General features: G+C 47.5%; 2 protein-coding genes across 4 annotated transcripts in view; one reads left to right on the top strand and one right to left on the bottom strand.

The window, feature by feature from the left end:
• The first annotated feature begins 885 nt into the window (after positions 1-885).
• Positions 886-5,274, top strand: MAL (mal, T-cell differentiation protein). 3 transcript variants are annotated; one of them, XM_009324214.1, is made up of 4 exons: positions 886-972; positions 4,468-4,635; positions 4,818-4,952; positions 5,200-5,274. In XM_009324214.1, exons 1-4 carry the CDS (start codon positions 886-888, stop codon positions 5,272-5,274), a joined length of 465 nt encoding a protein of 154 aa, XP_009322489.1. The 3 variants fall into 3 exon arrangements, with proteins under 3 accessions (XP_009322489.1, XP_009322490.1, XP_009322491.1); XM_009324215.1 differs by lacking the exon at positions 4,818-4,952; XM_009324216.1 differs by lacking the exons at positions 4,468-4,635; positions 4,818-4,952.
• Positions 5,275-11,982: 6,708 nt separating this feature from the next.
• MRPS5 (mitochondrial ribosomal protein S5) overlaps positions 11,983-12,748 on the bottom strand; it is a 5,871-nt gene continuing 5,105 nt past the window's right edge. The window contains exon 2 of the mRNA XM_009324218.1: positions 11,983-12,571. Coding sequence (XP_009322493.1) covers positions 12,347-12,571 — 225 coding nt within the window. The 3' untranslated portion in view covers positions 11,983-12,346. The remainder of the gene's footprint in view (positions 12,572-12,748) is intronic.

Here is a 12,748-nt window from a genome sequence, read left to right on the forward strand (position 1 = left end):
TCCCCCCCTTCCTTCTTCTTCCCCCAGCTTTATATACTGAGCATGACGTCACATGGTATGAAATATCCCTTTGGCCAGTTTGGGTCAGCTGTCCTGGCTGTGCCCCCTCCCAGCTTCTTGTGCACCTCCAGCCTTCTCAGTCGGTAGAGCATGGGAAGCTGAAAAGTCCTTGACTAGTGTAAGCACTGCTTAGCAACAACTAAAACATCGGTGTGTTATCAACATTATTCTCATCCTAAATCCAAAACACAGCACTGTACCAGCTACTAGGAAGAAAATTAACTCTATCCCAGCCAAAACCAGGACACCTTGGCATATCTAATCTCCTTCTGAGACAATGGAAGTGGTTCGCTCTGCAATTTGACTGCCCTTGTCTTGGGATGCATCTCCGTCTGTGAGACATTTCTCAGCCCTGCTGTTTGCCAGTAGCTAGCTGCCCTTGTACCCTTGCTTGCTGTGGCAAGCTCATGTGGGTGGGGGACAAGCTGACTTACTGTGCAAATAAAGGGGATCAGAGGCTGCCCAGCTGGATGGGTACAGGTCTTCCCTACTGCCCTCAGATGTAAGCCAGTGCCATCCACCACCGCCCAGGGACTTGCCCTGTGTGCTCAGCTTGTGTAGAGACAGCTCTGCTCAAAATGCCTCAGGGCTCCCCACATCTCCTGAAAACCTCCCATGTGGCTCCCATCAGCCACCAAGTAACCCCTGGTCACAGGGTTTGGCCACACCTGTGCCATTGACAGCTGTCTTCACCTGCCAGCAGGAAGGAGGGAGGAAAGAAGGAAGAGCAGGAAGAAGGGGAGGGAAGGAAGGAGGCTGCATTTGGCAGCTACCTCCGGCAGCTAGAGCCAGAGCAGCTGACAGTCACCGTGGGAGAGGCTTGCAATGTCCTCAGCAACTTCCACCGCTTCTTTGCCCAGCGGCTTGTCTGTCCTGACAACTTTCCCAGATGTGCTCTTCATTCCTGAAATTGTGAGTGCTGGTTTTTCTCTGGGGAGGGCAGATGCTGCTTGTGGGGCACCCAGCACACTTCATGCTGCTCATCTGAGGGATGAGACCTGACAGAAAGCATGTGGTTCAGGAGCCACACCAGGTCATTGAGCCACAAGGGTCTCGGGGCAGCCCCTGATGCCTAGCTCGCTCTTAAAGAAAACCACAAGCCCCTGAGCTGGGGGCTCTGAAGCTCTCCTTTAGTCTGCAGGGGATTTCTGTGGTGCCTCTGAAAACCTTTTGTAATTTCCTGCGTAACAAAGTTGAAGGGGTTGCTGGTGGGTTTAAACTAGGTTGCCAAGTTGAGCCAATTAATTAATTGGAAGATGATTTTAGCAGCTGATAGCGGCAGAGGATAAACTGCTTGCTTAAAGCAGGGGGTAAAGTCTAGTTGAGGTAATTGTTCGCAGCAGCAAAGAGCCTAGGCTGCCGAAGCTGTACTGCTCAGCCACAACGTTCCTGAGCTGGAGGTGCAGTGTGCTGGACCTGTGTGTGTGGGCAACAGTGGGTGAGCAAAGGGTGAACAAACACCTTGTAACTTCTTCCTATATTGTAATTTCATTGAGCAGGAGAAGATCATAATCTTAATGGATTTGGCACAGGTGATTAAAAGCAGTTGCTGTGAGCACTGACTAAAAGATGGAAAGTTTCAACTAGAACAGTTTTCCTGTGTCCTCTGCCCCCGCCCATGAAACCTGCTCTCCTCACAACAGTTTGAGAGGATTTTTCCAAAGCCTGAGCACTTTCATCCAACATTGATGGGTTTGACTGAGTGTGTAGGATGGCACTCAGATTATTTCATGCTAAAAACTTCAACTTTGCCATCTGGGACCAAATCCTTCCCTGTCACCCAACTTAGTCCACACTCCTGGGATTTACAGCATTTACTTAATTCTCCTACTGATAGCAGTCAAGCAAAGAGGAATTGGGTTAAAGCAGGCATTACTGATCTGTGGAGAAAGGCTTTGCTTTAGCTCTTCCAAATATGCTCTGGGGACTTGATCTCTGTGCCCAGGCCCTGAAAGCAAGGTCCAGGTTTCCTGCAGCTGCATGAAGGAGGGTGCAAATTCCCTGTGGAGATTCTGGCTGGGTAGATGGTTGCCAGCCACCCCTGCCACTGGGTTGTGTTAGTCCTGGTGCTGAGTGTGCTGTTGGCCTTGGCATGCTTACAGTTGTTCAGTGCCTTGAACTGTTTGTTTGTAATCCCTGTCTCCAGGGGATTTGGCAAGGCAGCTTGCTTAATGGGACAAAAATAAGGACCCTATCCTTTGGTTTGGGTAAGATCTGGAAATGTGCATCCTAAAGGCTCAGGAACCACCCAGGAAAGAGGAACGCTGCATTAACTGGATTTCTTCATCTCCAGAGGTATATGACTCTAGGTTGTGCAGCTGTATTATCTCTACTGTGTACAAAGGAGGCAGCTGCCTTGAATCACAGCATTCAGAAGGATAAAGAGTTTCTCAATCTTTAGTGGAATCTGAGGTTGCCTGCAGTGGGTTAATACGGTAACTACAAAAAAAAAAAAAAAAAAAAAAAAGGCATTTCAAATGCTAAGACAGTTGTGAAAATGCAAGAAGGTCCTGCCTGCAGCTCAGATGATTGCCACATCTGGATGTGCTGATTAAGAACTACCATTTTTATTCTGTGAGGCTGGGTTTAATTCTTGTAATCTATTGTATTTGAAGAGCTTTCTGCATATGTCGATAGGCAGGCCTATACGGAAAAGCTGAAACAAGCTGAAAACAGATATGTTTGCTTTGTAAAAGGCTATTTAAAAGACAAGTTTTTCTTAGACTGCTGTCCCCAACCTTCTGTGGGTTGTTATTGAAAGCCTCTTGACCCTTTCCTCATTTTATGGCGCTGCTGTTCAGCAGACTCATAAAAAACAAAGTCAATAATCAAACCATGCCAAACATACTTGCCTGAGTGAGAAATCACATCCTGCAGAAAGGAGAGATAGGGAGTGGTAAGAAATGAGAAGTGATACTTCTTCCCCCAACCTCATATCTCACCCCAATTGTGTTGGATTTTAATGGACCAACTGTAAGGTTTTCTCCAGGATCTTTAGCTGCAACGGTGTCTCCACATGAGTTATTACAGGGACTGGATTAGTGTTCAAGTGTCAGTCTTTGGTTGTTACAAGAGGCACCAAAACAGCAGCACTTTGGACAACCTATTTTCACTCAGATATTTGCAAGGTCTCAACCACATCATTGATTTAATGTATCAATTTGTGTAACGTAACCAATGAACTTTCCTACAAATGTGGGGTGGCACAAATGACGTGACGTTTTCTGAGTATCATAAATCAGAAACTTTTTTCCATTTGCAAAATGCCTCCAAGGAAACGGAAATGCCATGATGTGTATGAGTTGGCACTTGGATGCTAGCAAAGGCTGGCCTGGGATACACTGGCGATCAGAATGATCTTAGTCAGTGAGGCTCTCTTACCTCTGGAGGTTTGCCTGCAAATCCAAGACCAGCCGGTGATGAGGGATAGGTCCCCACAGCAGCACCGGTCTCCACACAGTGTGGGTTCAGCTGAGGAGCGCCTCATCATAGGATGCTGCATAGACTAAACTTTGCACAGGTTCAAGAAACAACTGGGCTGATTTGTAGCAGAGAAAAGCTGCTGAGTGCATTTTAGTGCAAAAACACCACTTGCAGCTCGGACTGCATTGGGCATCGTGCTCTTATCCTCTTGTGTAGGAATCTGCTGGTGGAGATAGGATGGAGCCTAGATATAGCTGTCCTTATGTCCCCCACCATACCAGAAAAACCATAGCAAACTCCCAAGGCTGGCTGAGAAGAATGGGGTCCCACCTGCTACCAGACCAGCAGCTGGTACCTTGCACAGCTCCAGTGTAGCCAATGAAGGATGACCCAAATAGTTGGAGCAGCAATACAAGCCCCCCTTCCCAGGAGGAGCTGGGAGCCTTAACCTTATTTCCCCTACCTCAGAGAGTAAAGCTGGCTGTATTACCTCTCTTTAACCTGTTCTCTCTCCTTTTGGGGAGACATTTGCAAGTGGCCTTCATTAAGGCCATGTCTTGGCCTTCATGAAGCCACATGTCTTGTGCTGTTTGTGTAGGTGAGCTGGGCTTGACACCACCCCTTTCAGGGATCTGCCACACTGGGTGTGAAGCAAACATGCCCTACTGAAATAAGCCTCCCTGTTCATCAAAACCAGCCTTCAAAAATGTCTGAACAAGCCTCCTGAGTACACTGATGTGGGCAAGGCATGAATGGCAGTGATACCAGGAGGCAAGGCTACAGTGAGGGTTTTTTTGGGTAAAGATCAGAGGCAGGTGCTCCCAGCTAAATACCCGTTTCACGTGGAGCCTGGGAAGAACTCAAAGGCATCCCTGGGCTATTGCCATGTGCAGTGCTAGTGCCAGAGGCACGCATGGCTTTTGGCTCTGCTCTGGATAAACCAATTTATCCCATGCTCACCTTCTCTCCCACTTTCACTTGCAGACCTTTGGGGGCCTTGTCTGGATCCTGGTGGCATCCTCGAAGGTCTTGTCACCCATCCTGCAAGGGTGGGTGATGTTTGTCTCTGTGTTCTGCTTCGTCATGTCCATCACCCTCCTGTGTCTCTATGTCTGCGGGGCGCATGGTGGCAGCAGCTCCTGGGTCACCTTGGTAAGTGGATGTGACAAACCTCAGGACCTCACCCCTCCCTGGTATCACTGGTAGACATTTGTCTACATTGCTGTTACTGCACTCCAAATCGCCGGCTGGGGCTTGCTTGTGTGGGTTCCTTTTTTTTCCCTTTCTCAGTGTGCTCCCTCCTTGGGAATGACTGTGTGATCCTTGTTTCTTAGGATGTCGTCTGCCAGGAGACAGCAGCTCTGTTCTACCTCAGTGCTGCCGTGTTGGAAGCCTACTTCACTTATGTCGTCAGAGAGCTTACCAGCCCTCTGATAATGACCATCTATCAGGAGAACATTGCTGCTGTGGTGAGTGCCTGGCAAAGCAGGGGAAGGAAGGTGAGGAGGTGACTGGAGCGACCTCAAGGGCAAATCTTTACTTGCACCAACCACTCAGGGAGGGGGGAGAGAAACTAGTCCCAGTCCTACTATGCATGAATGTCTCCAAACATGCAAAAGTCAATAGAAATATAATGCATCATGAGGTGTTTGCTCAGTGCAGGAACTCATACCATATAATAAAAAGTTAACTGGCTGATGTGTTTTTCCATTGTAGGTATTTGCATTCTTAGCTACCCTGATGTATGTGATCCATAAGGTGTACTCGCTCCTGCGATGGAAATCATCCTAAGAGCCTCCCCTCGCAAGTGTGTCTTGTGGTCACCCCATGAACACGAAAGTTGTTCAACGACTGCAATTTCCAGGCTGGGTTTGGGTTTTGTCTTTTTTAATGTATATACTATAAACAAGCAGCTTTTTATGTGGGACCATGGCAATGAAGACAAAGAGCCTGCCAGAGAAAGCTACATCCTGGCACAATCTGTTTCCCTTCAGTTTCTTCTGGGTAGGGTACAGTTTGATGCTGGTAATTGGGGCCCAAATAGAAAAACATCCAGCTCTAAAAAGAATAATATAGTTGGATTCAAAGTGCTAAAATCTCCCTGAACCACACCTTCATGCCTCCAGGGTTGTTATTGCTATCATCAGGGGAAGCCAACCAGCACTAAGGAGCATGAGTATGAAACCGGGTCATTTTAATTGGTGCCCATCCACGTAAGCCTGTTTCCCTCCCTAAACCTGCTGTGCCAAAAGAAAATTTTCATGCAGTTCTGGAAATGCCATCTCTGATTTGTGATGAGAAATGGGGACAATATTTAACTTGCCTCAGGGGCAATATGAGTTATTGCAACACCTGAAGGGTATTGCTGAATTATGAGGCACAACCATAACGGCAGGAATTACCACTGTCTTTAATCCCCCTACAAAATACAACTTAGAAGGTGCACGGTAGACTGTGGGAGAATTGTATGGATGATTAGAATAACATCTTAAATAAGCAGAGGCAATCAACTCTTTTCTTTGGTGCATGGCTGCTCTCACATACACCAACACTATGTCGCTAAGAAAGATGGGTTTGCTGTGATTTCGCAAATAGACAAGTCATTTCTGCTGGTTTTCCCTTTGCTGCACACAGGTACACAGTCCTCTACAGTTTCAGGAGGACTGCACTGTAACAGGGCAATGCCTAAGGAGAAGGCACAGACTTGGGCATGAATTAGAGGGCTTTTCTGGCAAGGGGACCCTGTGGGGCTCTGTAGCCAGGGCCAGGGGCTAAACCAACTCAGGTTAATCTCAGTGATGATGTTCATCTGAATGTTCAAATTACTCCAGAGTGTTAACTTGAGTGAGTGTGCTGGTTTTGGCTCGGATAGAGTTAATTTTCTTCATAGTAGCTAGCATGGGGCTATGTTTTGGATTTGTGCTGAAAACAGTGTTGATAATACAGAGATGTTTTAGTTATTGCTGAGCAGTGCTTACACAGAGTACAAGGCCTTTTCTGCTTCTCACACCACCCCGCCAGCGAGTAGGTACACTCGCAGTAGCCTGGGGGTGCACAAGAAGTTGGGAGGGGACACAGCCGGGACAGCTGACCCAAACTTTCCAAAGGGATATTCCACATCATACGATGTCATGCTCAGCATATAAAGCTGGGGGAAGAAGAAGGAAGGGGGGGGGCATTTGGAGTGATGGCATTTGTCTTCCCAAGTAACCATTACGCGTGATGGAGCCCTGCTTTCCTGGAGATGGCTGAACACCTGCCTGCCCATGGGAAGTAGTGAATGAATTTCTTATTGTGCTTTGCTTGCGTGCGTGGCTTTTGCTTTACCTATTAAACTGTCTTTATCTCAACCCACAAGTTTTCTTTTACCCTTCTGATTTACCCTTCCCCCCATCCCACCGGGGGGAGTGAGCGAGCGTCTGTGTAGTGCTTAGTTGCTGGCTGGGGTTAAACCGTGACAGTGAGTTAATTTAAATGGGGTTTAGACCCAAGAAAGGGTGTTTTCACTTGTTAGAGGTGCCTAATAAACCCCAATTAGCCCTTCCAGCTTGTGGGGTAAAAAATGCTTCCATTCTGAGTCTGAAGTTCCTGGATAATAACAAGGACTGGAGAACGGAAGGGAAATAAATGTTGACTTGGAGGCACCTCTGTTGCTTCAAATCCAAGGGGGACTTCTGAGCTGTGACCATGGGTTTGGGTTGAAGCTTTTTAATTGCAATGTGAGGAAAACATTAGATGTTTTTTCCTTGCTGAAAACCAACCTGACCTGTTTTGCTTGTGTTAGTGTGACATAAGCAAGCTGATTGCAACAGAGATGGAAAAAGAAACCCCTTTTCAAAGCAGGGAGGGAACTCACAGCCACTTTGGACAATGGCACTTAGTTCTGAGGGTTTAATACACACCTGTTGAAACTGGTTTCAACATCATGTCATCATGGTGTGTGTGGGGGGGTGTTGATGCCCAGATTTGCCCTGCTTCTATTTATGCCCCTGAATTTAGCATTGGAACACAAAGGCGCCTTTCTGTTTAGGTCTATTTACAAAGGCAGACATTTGCAGTCATACCCTGGGATGTGATATCTCTGTCCACCTTCTGTACCCAGGTGTGGCCAGCACCTCTGCGCCAAGCAGTGCTCTCTGTTCTCTCACATCCATGTCCCTATGGCTTGCGGCCATCATGTTTGCAGCCTATGTCTTGGCAGGGCTCCCATCTCTCCTCCCCAATTCTTTCTGCCTTGCTTTGCCCTTTGCTTCTCCCTTCCCTGCCCCACACCAGTTTACACCAGTCTGCGCTAGTTCACCTGCTCGTCCCTTTCCTTCTGGCCCCACCTGGTTTGCTGCGATACCTCCCCCCCAGCATTAGTGTAACCTTGCTGTAAACCAGCACTGGAAAAAAACAGCCAGGTGCTGCTGGTATGGGAGTGCTCATCAGCCCCAGTGCAGCTGAAGAGTGGGCTGAGACAAGGTTGTGGACATGGCATTGGGAGGGAGGCCCTGTGGCCCCAGTGTAACCTGGGCCAAGTCTTCGCCTGGGGAGGGCTGGACAGAGAGAAGGGCCACCACAGGGTCAAGAGCATCCAAATGAACTGATACAAAGCAGTGCTGCAACTTTGAAACCCTCCCAGCATGGCCCCAACTTCAATCCCATGCAGCTGAATAGCTTGCATGTGAACGAGTGTCCCTGTTTGGCACAGGGCTGCTGGGAAAATGGCACACCTCAATGCTTCTGAAGGGAAAGATGCTACCCGGAGCTCAGAAAATCTCCCAGGACCTACAAACCATCTACCATATATGCACTAGGTCTCGTCCCCACAGAGAGCCCTGAGGATAGCATTGGCCTGAGAATTTGCTGTCACCCCACTGGCAATGTTGGGCATGATGAACACTGCAGGCTTGATCCTTCTCCCATGGGGATATTTGTCTGGGGTTAATTGCATATTAGCATGGTTCCCCAGAATGTGAGATGGCTGGCTCTGCTGAGTGCTGCTTGCACGCGGTTGGCCCTTGAGTTTGTTGACCACAAGGCACCTGCAGTCCTTGCCTGCAAAGCTGCTCCCAGCCTGGCCCAATATATGCGGCTGCTCCACCCCAGGCTCTGCATTTGCTCAGACATTTCCAGATCCCCCCAGACTGGCACCTCATCTCCAACAGCATCCTCCTCATGCCATTTCATTCATCCTCCCCATCCCTGGGATTCCCTTGCAGATGTAGCAGCCCATTTAAAAAGCCACAAATCAGCCCTTTTCTCAGAGGACTTACAAGTCCCATCACACCGTCAAAAACAGTGGGCCTACTGCATCCCTGCAGCCACCACCAGATTTCAACTGGTAGTGTAACTGGAGTTTCCATCTCTGCTCTTCTCCTCCAGCTTCCTCAGCAAAACAAGGAGGTCTGCAGGCATCTACTCTAGAGAGCAGGCAATTAGACTTCTTTAGTTAAAACAAATTATCCACTTGAAGGCAGGCAAAACCTCAGCTCCTGTGATAAAAACAAGATTACGGACATATCATTCATTAACTATGCCCAGATTGTAATCTTGGTTGCTCTTGCTTAATTAAATGGCTTCTTAACCGCAATGTTAGCTGTTCCCCAAATATTTGTATATTGGACACCTTGCCTCTGGTGACGCAATGAGTTAGAAGCACTTTCATCTTCTCCTTGAATTGCAGGAGAAGAATTTGCTTTGTCTGAAAGCAAAGAAACTTAATAGAAAATTACGGCCAGCTCCATGGAAAATGCAGGAGTTTCTGATGCTTCTCGTTTTACAGTCAGCTTTATCTGTGAGTGATGAACAAACTGTATGCTGGGTAAAACATCTATACAAGCATCTATATTAATATGAACAAACTTGTGAAAACGGGAAACCCACAAAAGGTAACTTCTACGGAGGGATCAAAGCTCCATGTGGGTCTGTGGCAGAGTCTGATTCACGGCTGGCTCTGTCTGCCTCCCCCTCTCCTGACCATTCCAATGGTCCATTCCCCACCTCTGATCTTCGCACCGAGACCACGGCCCCCTCCGGCTCCTTGGTCTCCCTTTATGCTAACAGATTCAAGCATTGAAACCCCATTTGCTTTTAGGACAGGTATGGAAATGCCCTATTACTGATTCATGGAAGTGCTCAAACATGAGTTATTGTCCTGTGGGTCTGAGGAGAGCCCTAAACCTCCTCCAGAGAGCAGAGGCAAGGCAGAGGAGTCCTGAAGACCCTCATGGGAGCAGATGCAAGTGTAGCTAGTGTGCAGACCTTGGGGAAAGAGGGAGATTGGTGGTTACTACATTACTTTCTTTAAGTTCTGAAAAGGCAAATGACAGTCACCCTACCACTTCCTTACCTTGCAGCTCCTCATTTCTATGAGCATACAAGGTGGACCTGCAAGGCTTGTGTGGATTCTCTTGGAGGCACCAGCTAGAAATCAGTCAGACACTTCCCAGTGCTTTGGCTGATGGAGGAAAAAATCCACTGAGAACAATGTGTTGTTTTATCCTGCACTAGCAGTGAGAACAGAAATTACGGAGTGACCAAGAAGGGTTCAAGACACATGTCTATTTGCAGACCTTTACTCACAAAAGACAGGCTGGGACCCTTGTGCCGAGTGATGGCCTATGCTGGGAAAATGTGGTGTGAGATCTGTTTGGGTTGCACAAGGAACAGTGTTCAGGTCCAGGTCAGCTGGGGAGAGCTGGACTTTACAACTTGCTCTGCATTGGGTGCTGCTAGCTAAGGACCTGTCCCTACAGCTTGTCTTTCTTCAGCCTTTCCCAAGATCACACAAGAGCCTGCCCAATTCTGCCATCTCATCCCACTATGCAGATGGGGCATTGCTGGAGACCTTGACATCACTCACATCCCCAATTTTTGTGCAGCAGTGGCCTTGTATGGTCTCCTGTGGCACCATCACCATTTTAGGCCAGAATATCGGGGGCTTTTCCGTATGCGTTGGGTGAGGAAATGCAAGGACAGAGTGCAAGGAAGCAGCAGGACATCTCCAAGTGTGGATGCAAGCACCTGCTACTGACACGCACCTTATTCCTGACTCTGAGAAGGGAGAAAATGCTGGCATGATCCATCTGCTCCCTGCAACACAGGGAAGCAAACCACAGACAGCTGATCCAGTCAATCACTTTAGGCTCTCTTTACTACCCAGGCTGAGGCTGTTTTGAGTCAGTGGCAGAGCCAACTCACTTCAGCTCACTGTTTCTGCAATGACAGAGGCAAACTGAAGGTCATCTAAATGCGGCAAGATGTGATTCCTTTAGCCCAGGTTTATTCATTCTTGATTTTGCTCAACAGTAAGATGCAAGCCAAATGTGAGCACACTTTCTCGAACAGTAGTTTGATATGCTGCTTACAAGGAAGTTTGCAAACTCAACACTTTGCATCCTACGGAAGGTGGATTTAGATTGAGCTGGCAAACAGGAATAAAGCCTTCAGCCAACTGCTCAGCAGGCATGGCCTTTGAATTAGAATTTTCATTACCAGAGTGAGATAAACTCAACTAAATTCACCATGCCTGTTTGTATATACGCCACTGCTGTCTTTAGAAACCCGCACTGAAATCCATGCAAAATATTGCTCCTAAATGCCTTTAACATCAGAACTTAAAATATAAATTCCCAGGCTGGTCTTGAAGTAAAACAGGTGGTACAAGCATCTTTTGGCATACAGAGAAATGCCACGACAAGCACTCACAGACTGGGAGGCACAGAATTTAACTCCTGAATTCTTTTATAACCTGGATTGCTCTAACACTTTGTGATAAAACATTGTTTGGGTTCGGTTCCACTGTCTCTTTTACCATGCCCAAGACAAAAACACGGAGCGGATGCAGAGTCTGTTTATCTTCTCGTGGGACTTGGGTGATGGATCCTCCAACCAGTGAGCTAATCTAGCATCTGGCACTTACCTCTGTCTGCTTCAGTTGGAGATCTGCTACATGAAGGGGTTTACTCCATCTCTGGTCAGAGGCTGGTATGTATCATGGACTTTCTATTTTTCCTTTAATCCTTAAAAGTGCTGTAGCACTTTCTGAGTTCTGGGTAGGGTCCAAGACTCTACTGTGCCCAGTACCAAATTGGTAGAAAATGCAGTTAGGTCTTATCCCAGCACACGTGCAGAGGAGAGTACCATCAGAAAGCCTGGATTGCAGGTTTTGGACTGGACTTCCAATGCCAGTCAAAACACTGCAATATCCCACAGGAGACTGTGGGGTGGCTGTCCTCAGATATTTGGGCTCTGCCTCATTTGGGGAACTCCCCCACTTGCATGAATAGTGTTTGCACAACTCCAGCTGTTGCCCACCATCACCTTGCCCCCCTTCCCCGCCACCAGAAGACACACAACTTCTACTTCCTGATTTCACAGTTCCCCCACCATAATGAGTGAGCCTAGGGAGGGAGATGGAGAGTGCACACATTAACTCCCACTACTGCTGCTTGCTTCAAGATCTCCCAGACACTGGCATTTTGCAAAAAAGACGCCAACAAACCCACACTGAACTCATTCTGAGGATTCTTTATTGCTTTCACAATCTTATCTTTTCAGTAGTTTCCCAAGAGCTTGTGAAAAAAACATGGGATCTGTTGATTAAACATCATCTTCAAGAATCAAGTAAATGCATGCCTGAAGTCAAAGTCATGTTCACTGGCTGTCTCCATCTGAACGTCCCTAGTCAAACAGTGGTCAGAAGAATTGTGGGAAAGCAAACAATGTTACTTAATGGTAGCAATGGGAGCAGCAATATGAATGGCATGAGAGAGCTACTGGTGCCCTCCTCTGAAATGTAAGCCTATACAACCTGTCCATTTGGGCTGGGCTTTCCCAGTTGCATCTCTGAGCAGAAGAGACAGAGGGACTGAAGCTTTTACCATACTGTCCGTCTGACATTTGCCCAGGGAGATTTCTTCATTCCCTGAGCTTCTTTCACCTCACTCCACTCCAGCTTTGTGTCTGGAACCTCATCTTCAAGCTCGGGATCCTCGCGGACAGTCCCCTCAGGCAGTGCCACCACGATGGGCAGAGGGCCCTGCTCCTCCCGGAACTCCACTACATAGAGACTCTTTTGGTTCGCTAACTGTTGGTGGGTCTCCTGGGAGTAGGAAAGAGAGAAGACAATCAAAGCAATGATGCACCATGTTGGTTTACTTCAGGTCAAACTCTATATGGTATATGGGGTAGGAAAAAAAAAAGTAATTTACTAATAAACGGTTTAAACACTGCGTAAATTGTCAGGCTCATCCTCATGGGTTTCAAATGAGGTAATTGC

Source organism: Pygoscelis adeliae, unplaced genomic scaffold (genome assembly GCF_000699105.1).
Source record: "Pygoscelis adeliae isolate BGI_AS28 unplaced genomic scaffold, ASM69910v1 Scaffold305, whole genome shotgun sequence".
Taxonomy (NCBI): domain Eukaryota; kingdom Metazoa; phylum Chordata; class Aves; order Sphenisciformes; family Spheniscidae; genus Pygoscelis; species Pygoscelis adeliae.

What these genes read in the sequence shown, in the direction of transcription:
- MAL (XM_009324214.1), top strand. Translation starts at nt 886, where the DNA reads ATGTCCTCAGCAACTTCCACCGCTTCTTTGCCCAGCGGCTTGTCTGTC. An exon ending in TGCTCTTCATTCCTGAAATT is followed by an intron (nt 973 to 4,467) that starts GTGAGTGCTGGT and finishes TTTCACTTGCAG; the next exon opens with ACCTTTGGGGGCCTTGTCTG. An exon ending in AGGAGAACATTGCTGCTGTG is followed by an intron (nt 4,953 to 5,199) that starts GTGAGTGCCTGG and finishes TTTCCATTGTAG; the next exon opens with GTATTTGCATTCTTAGCTAC.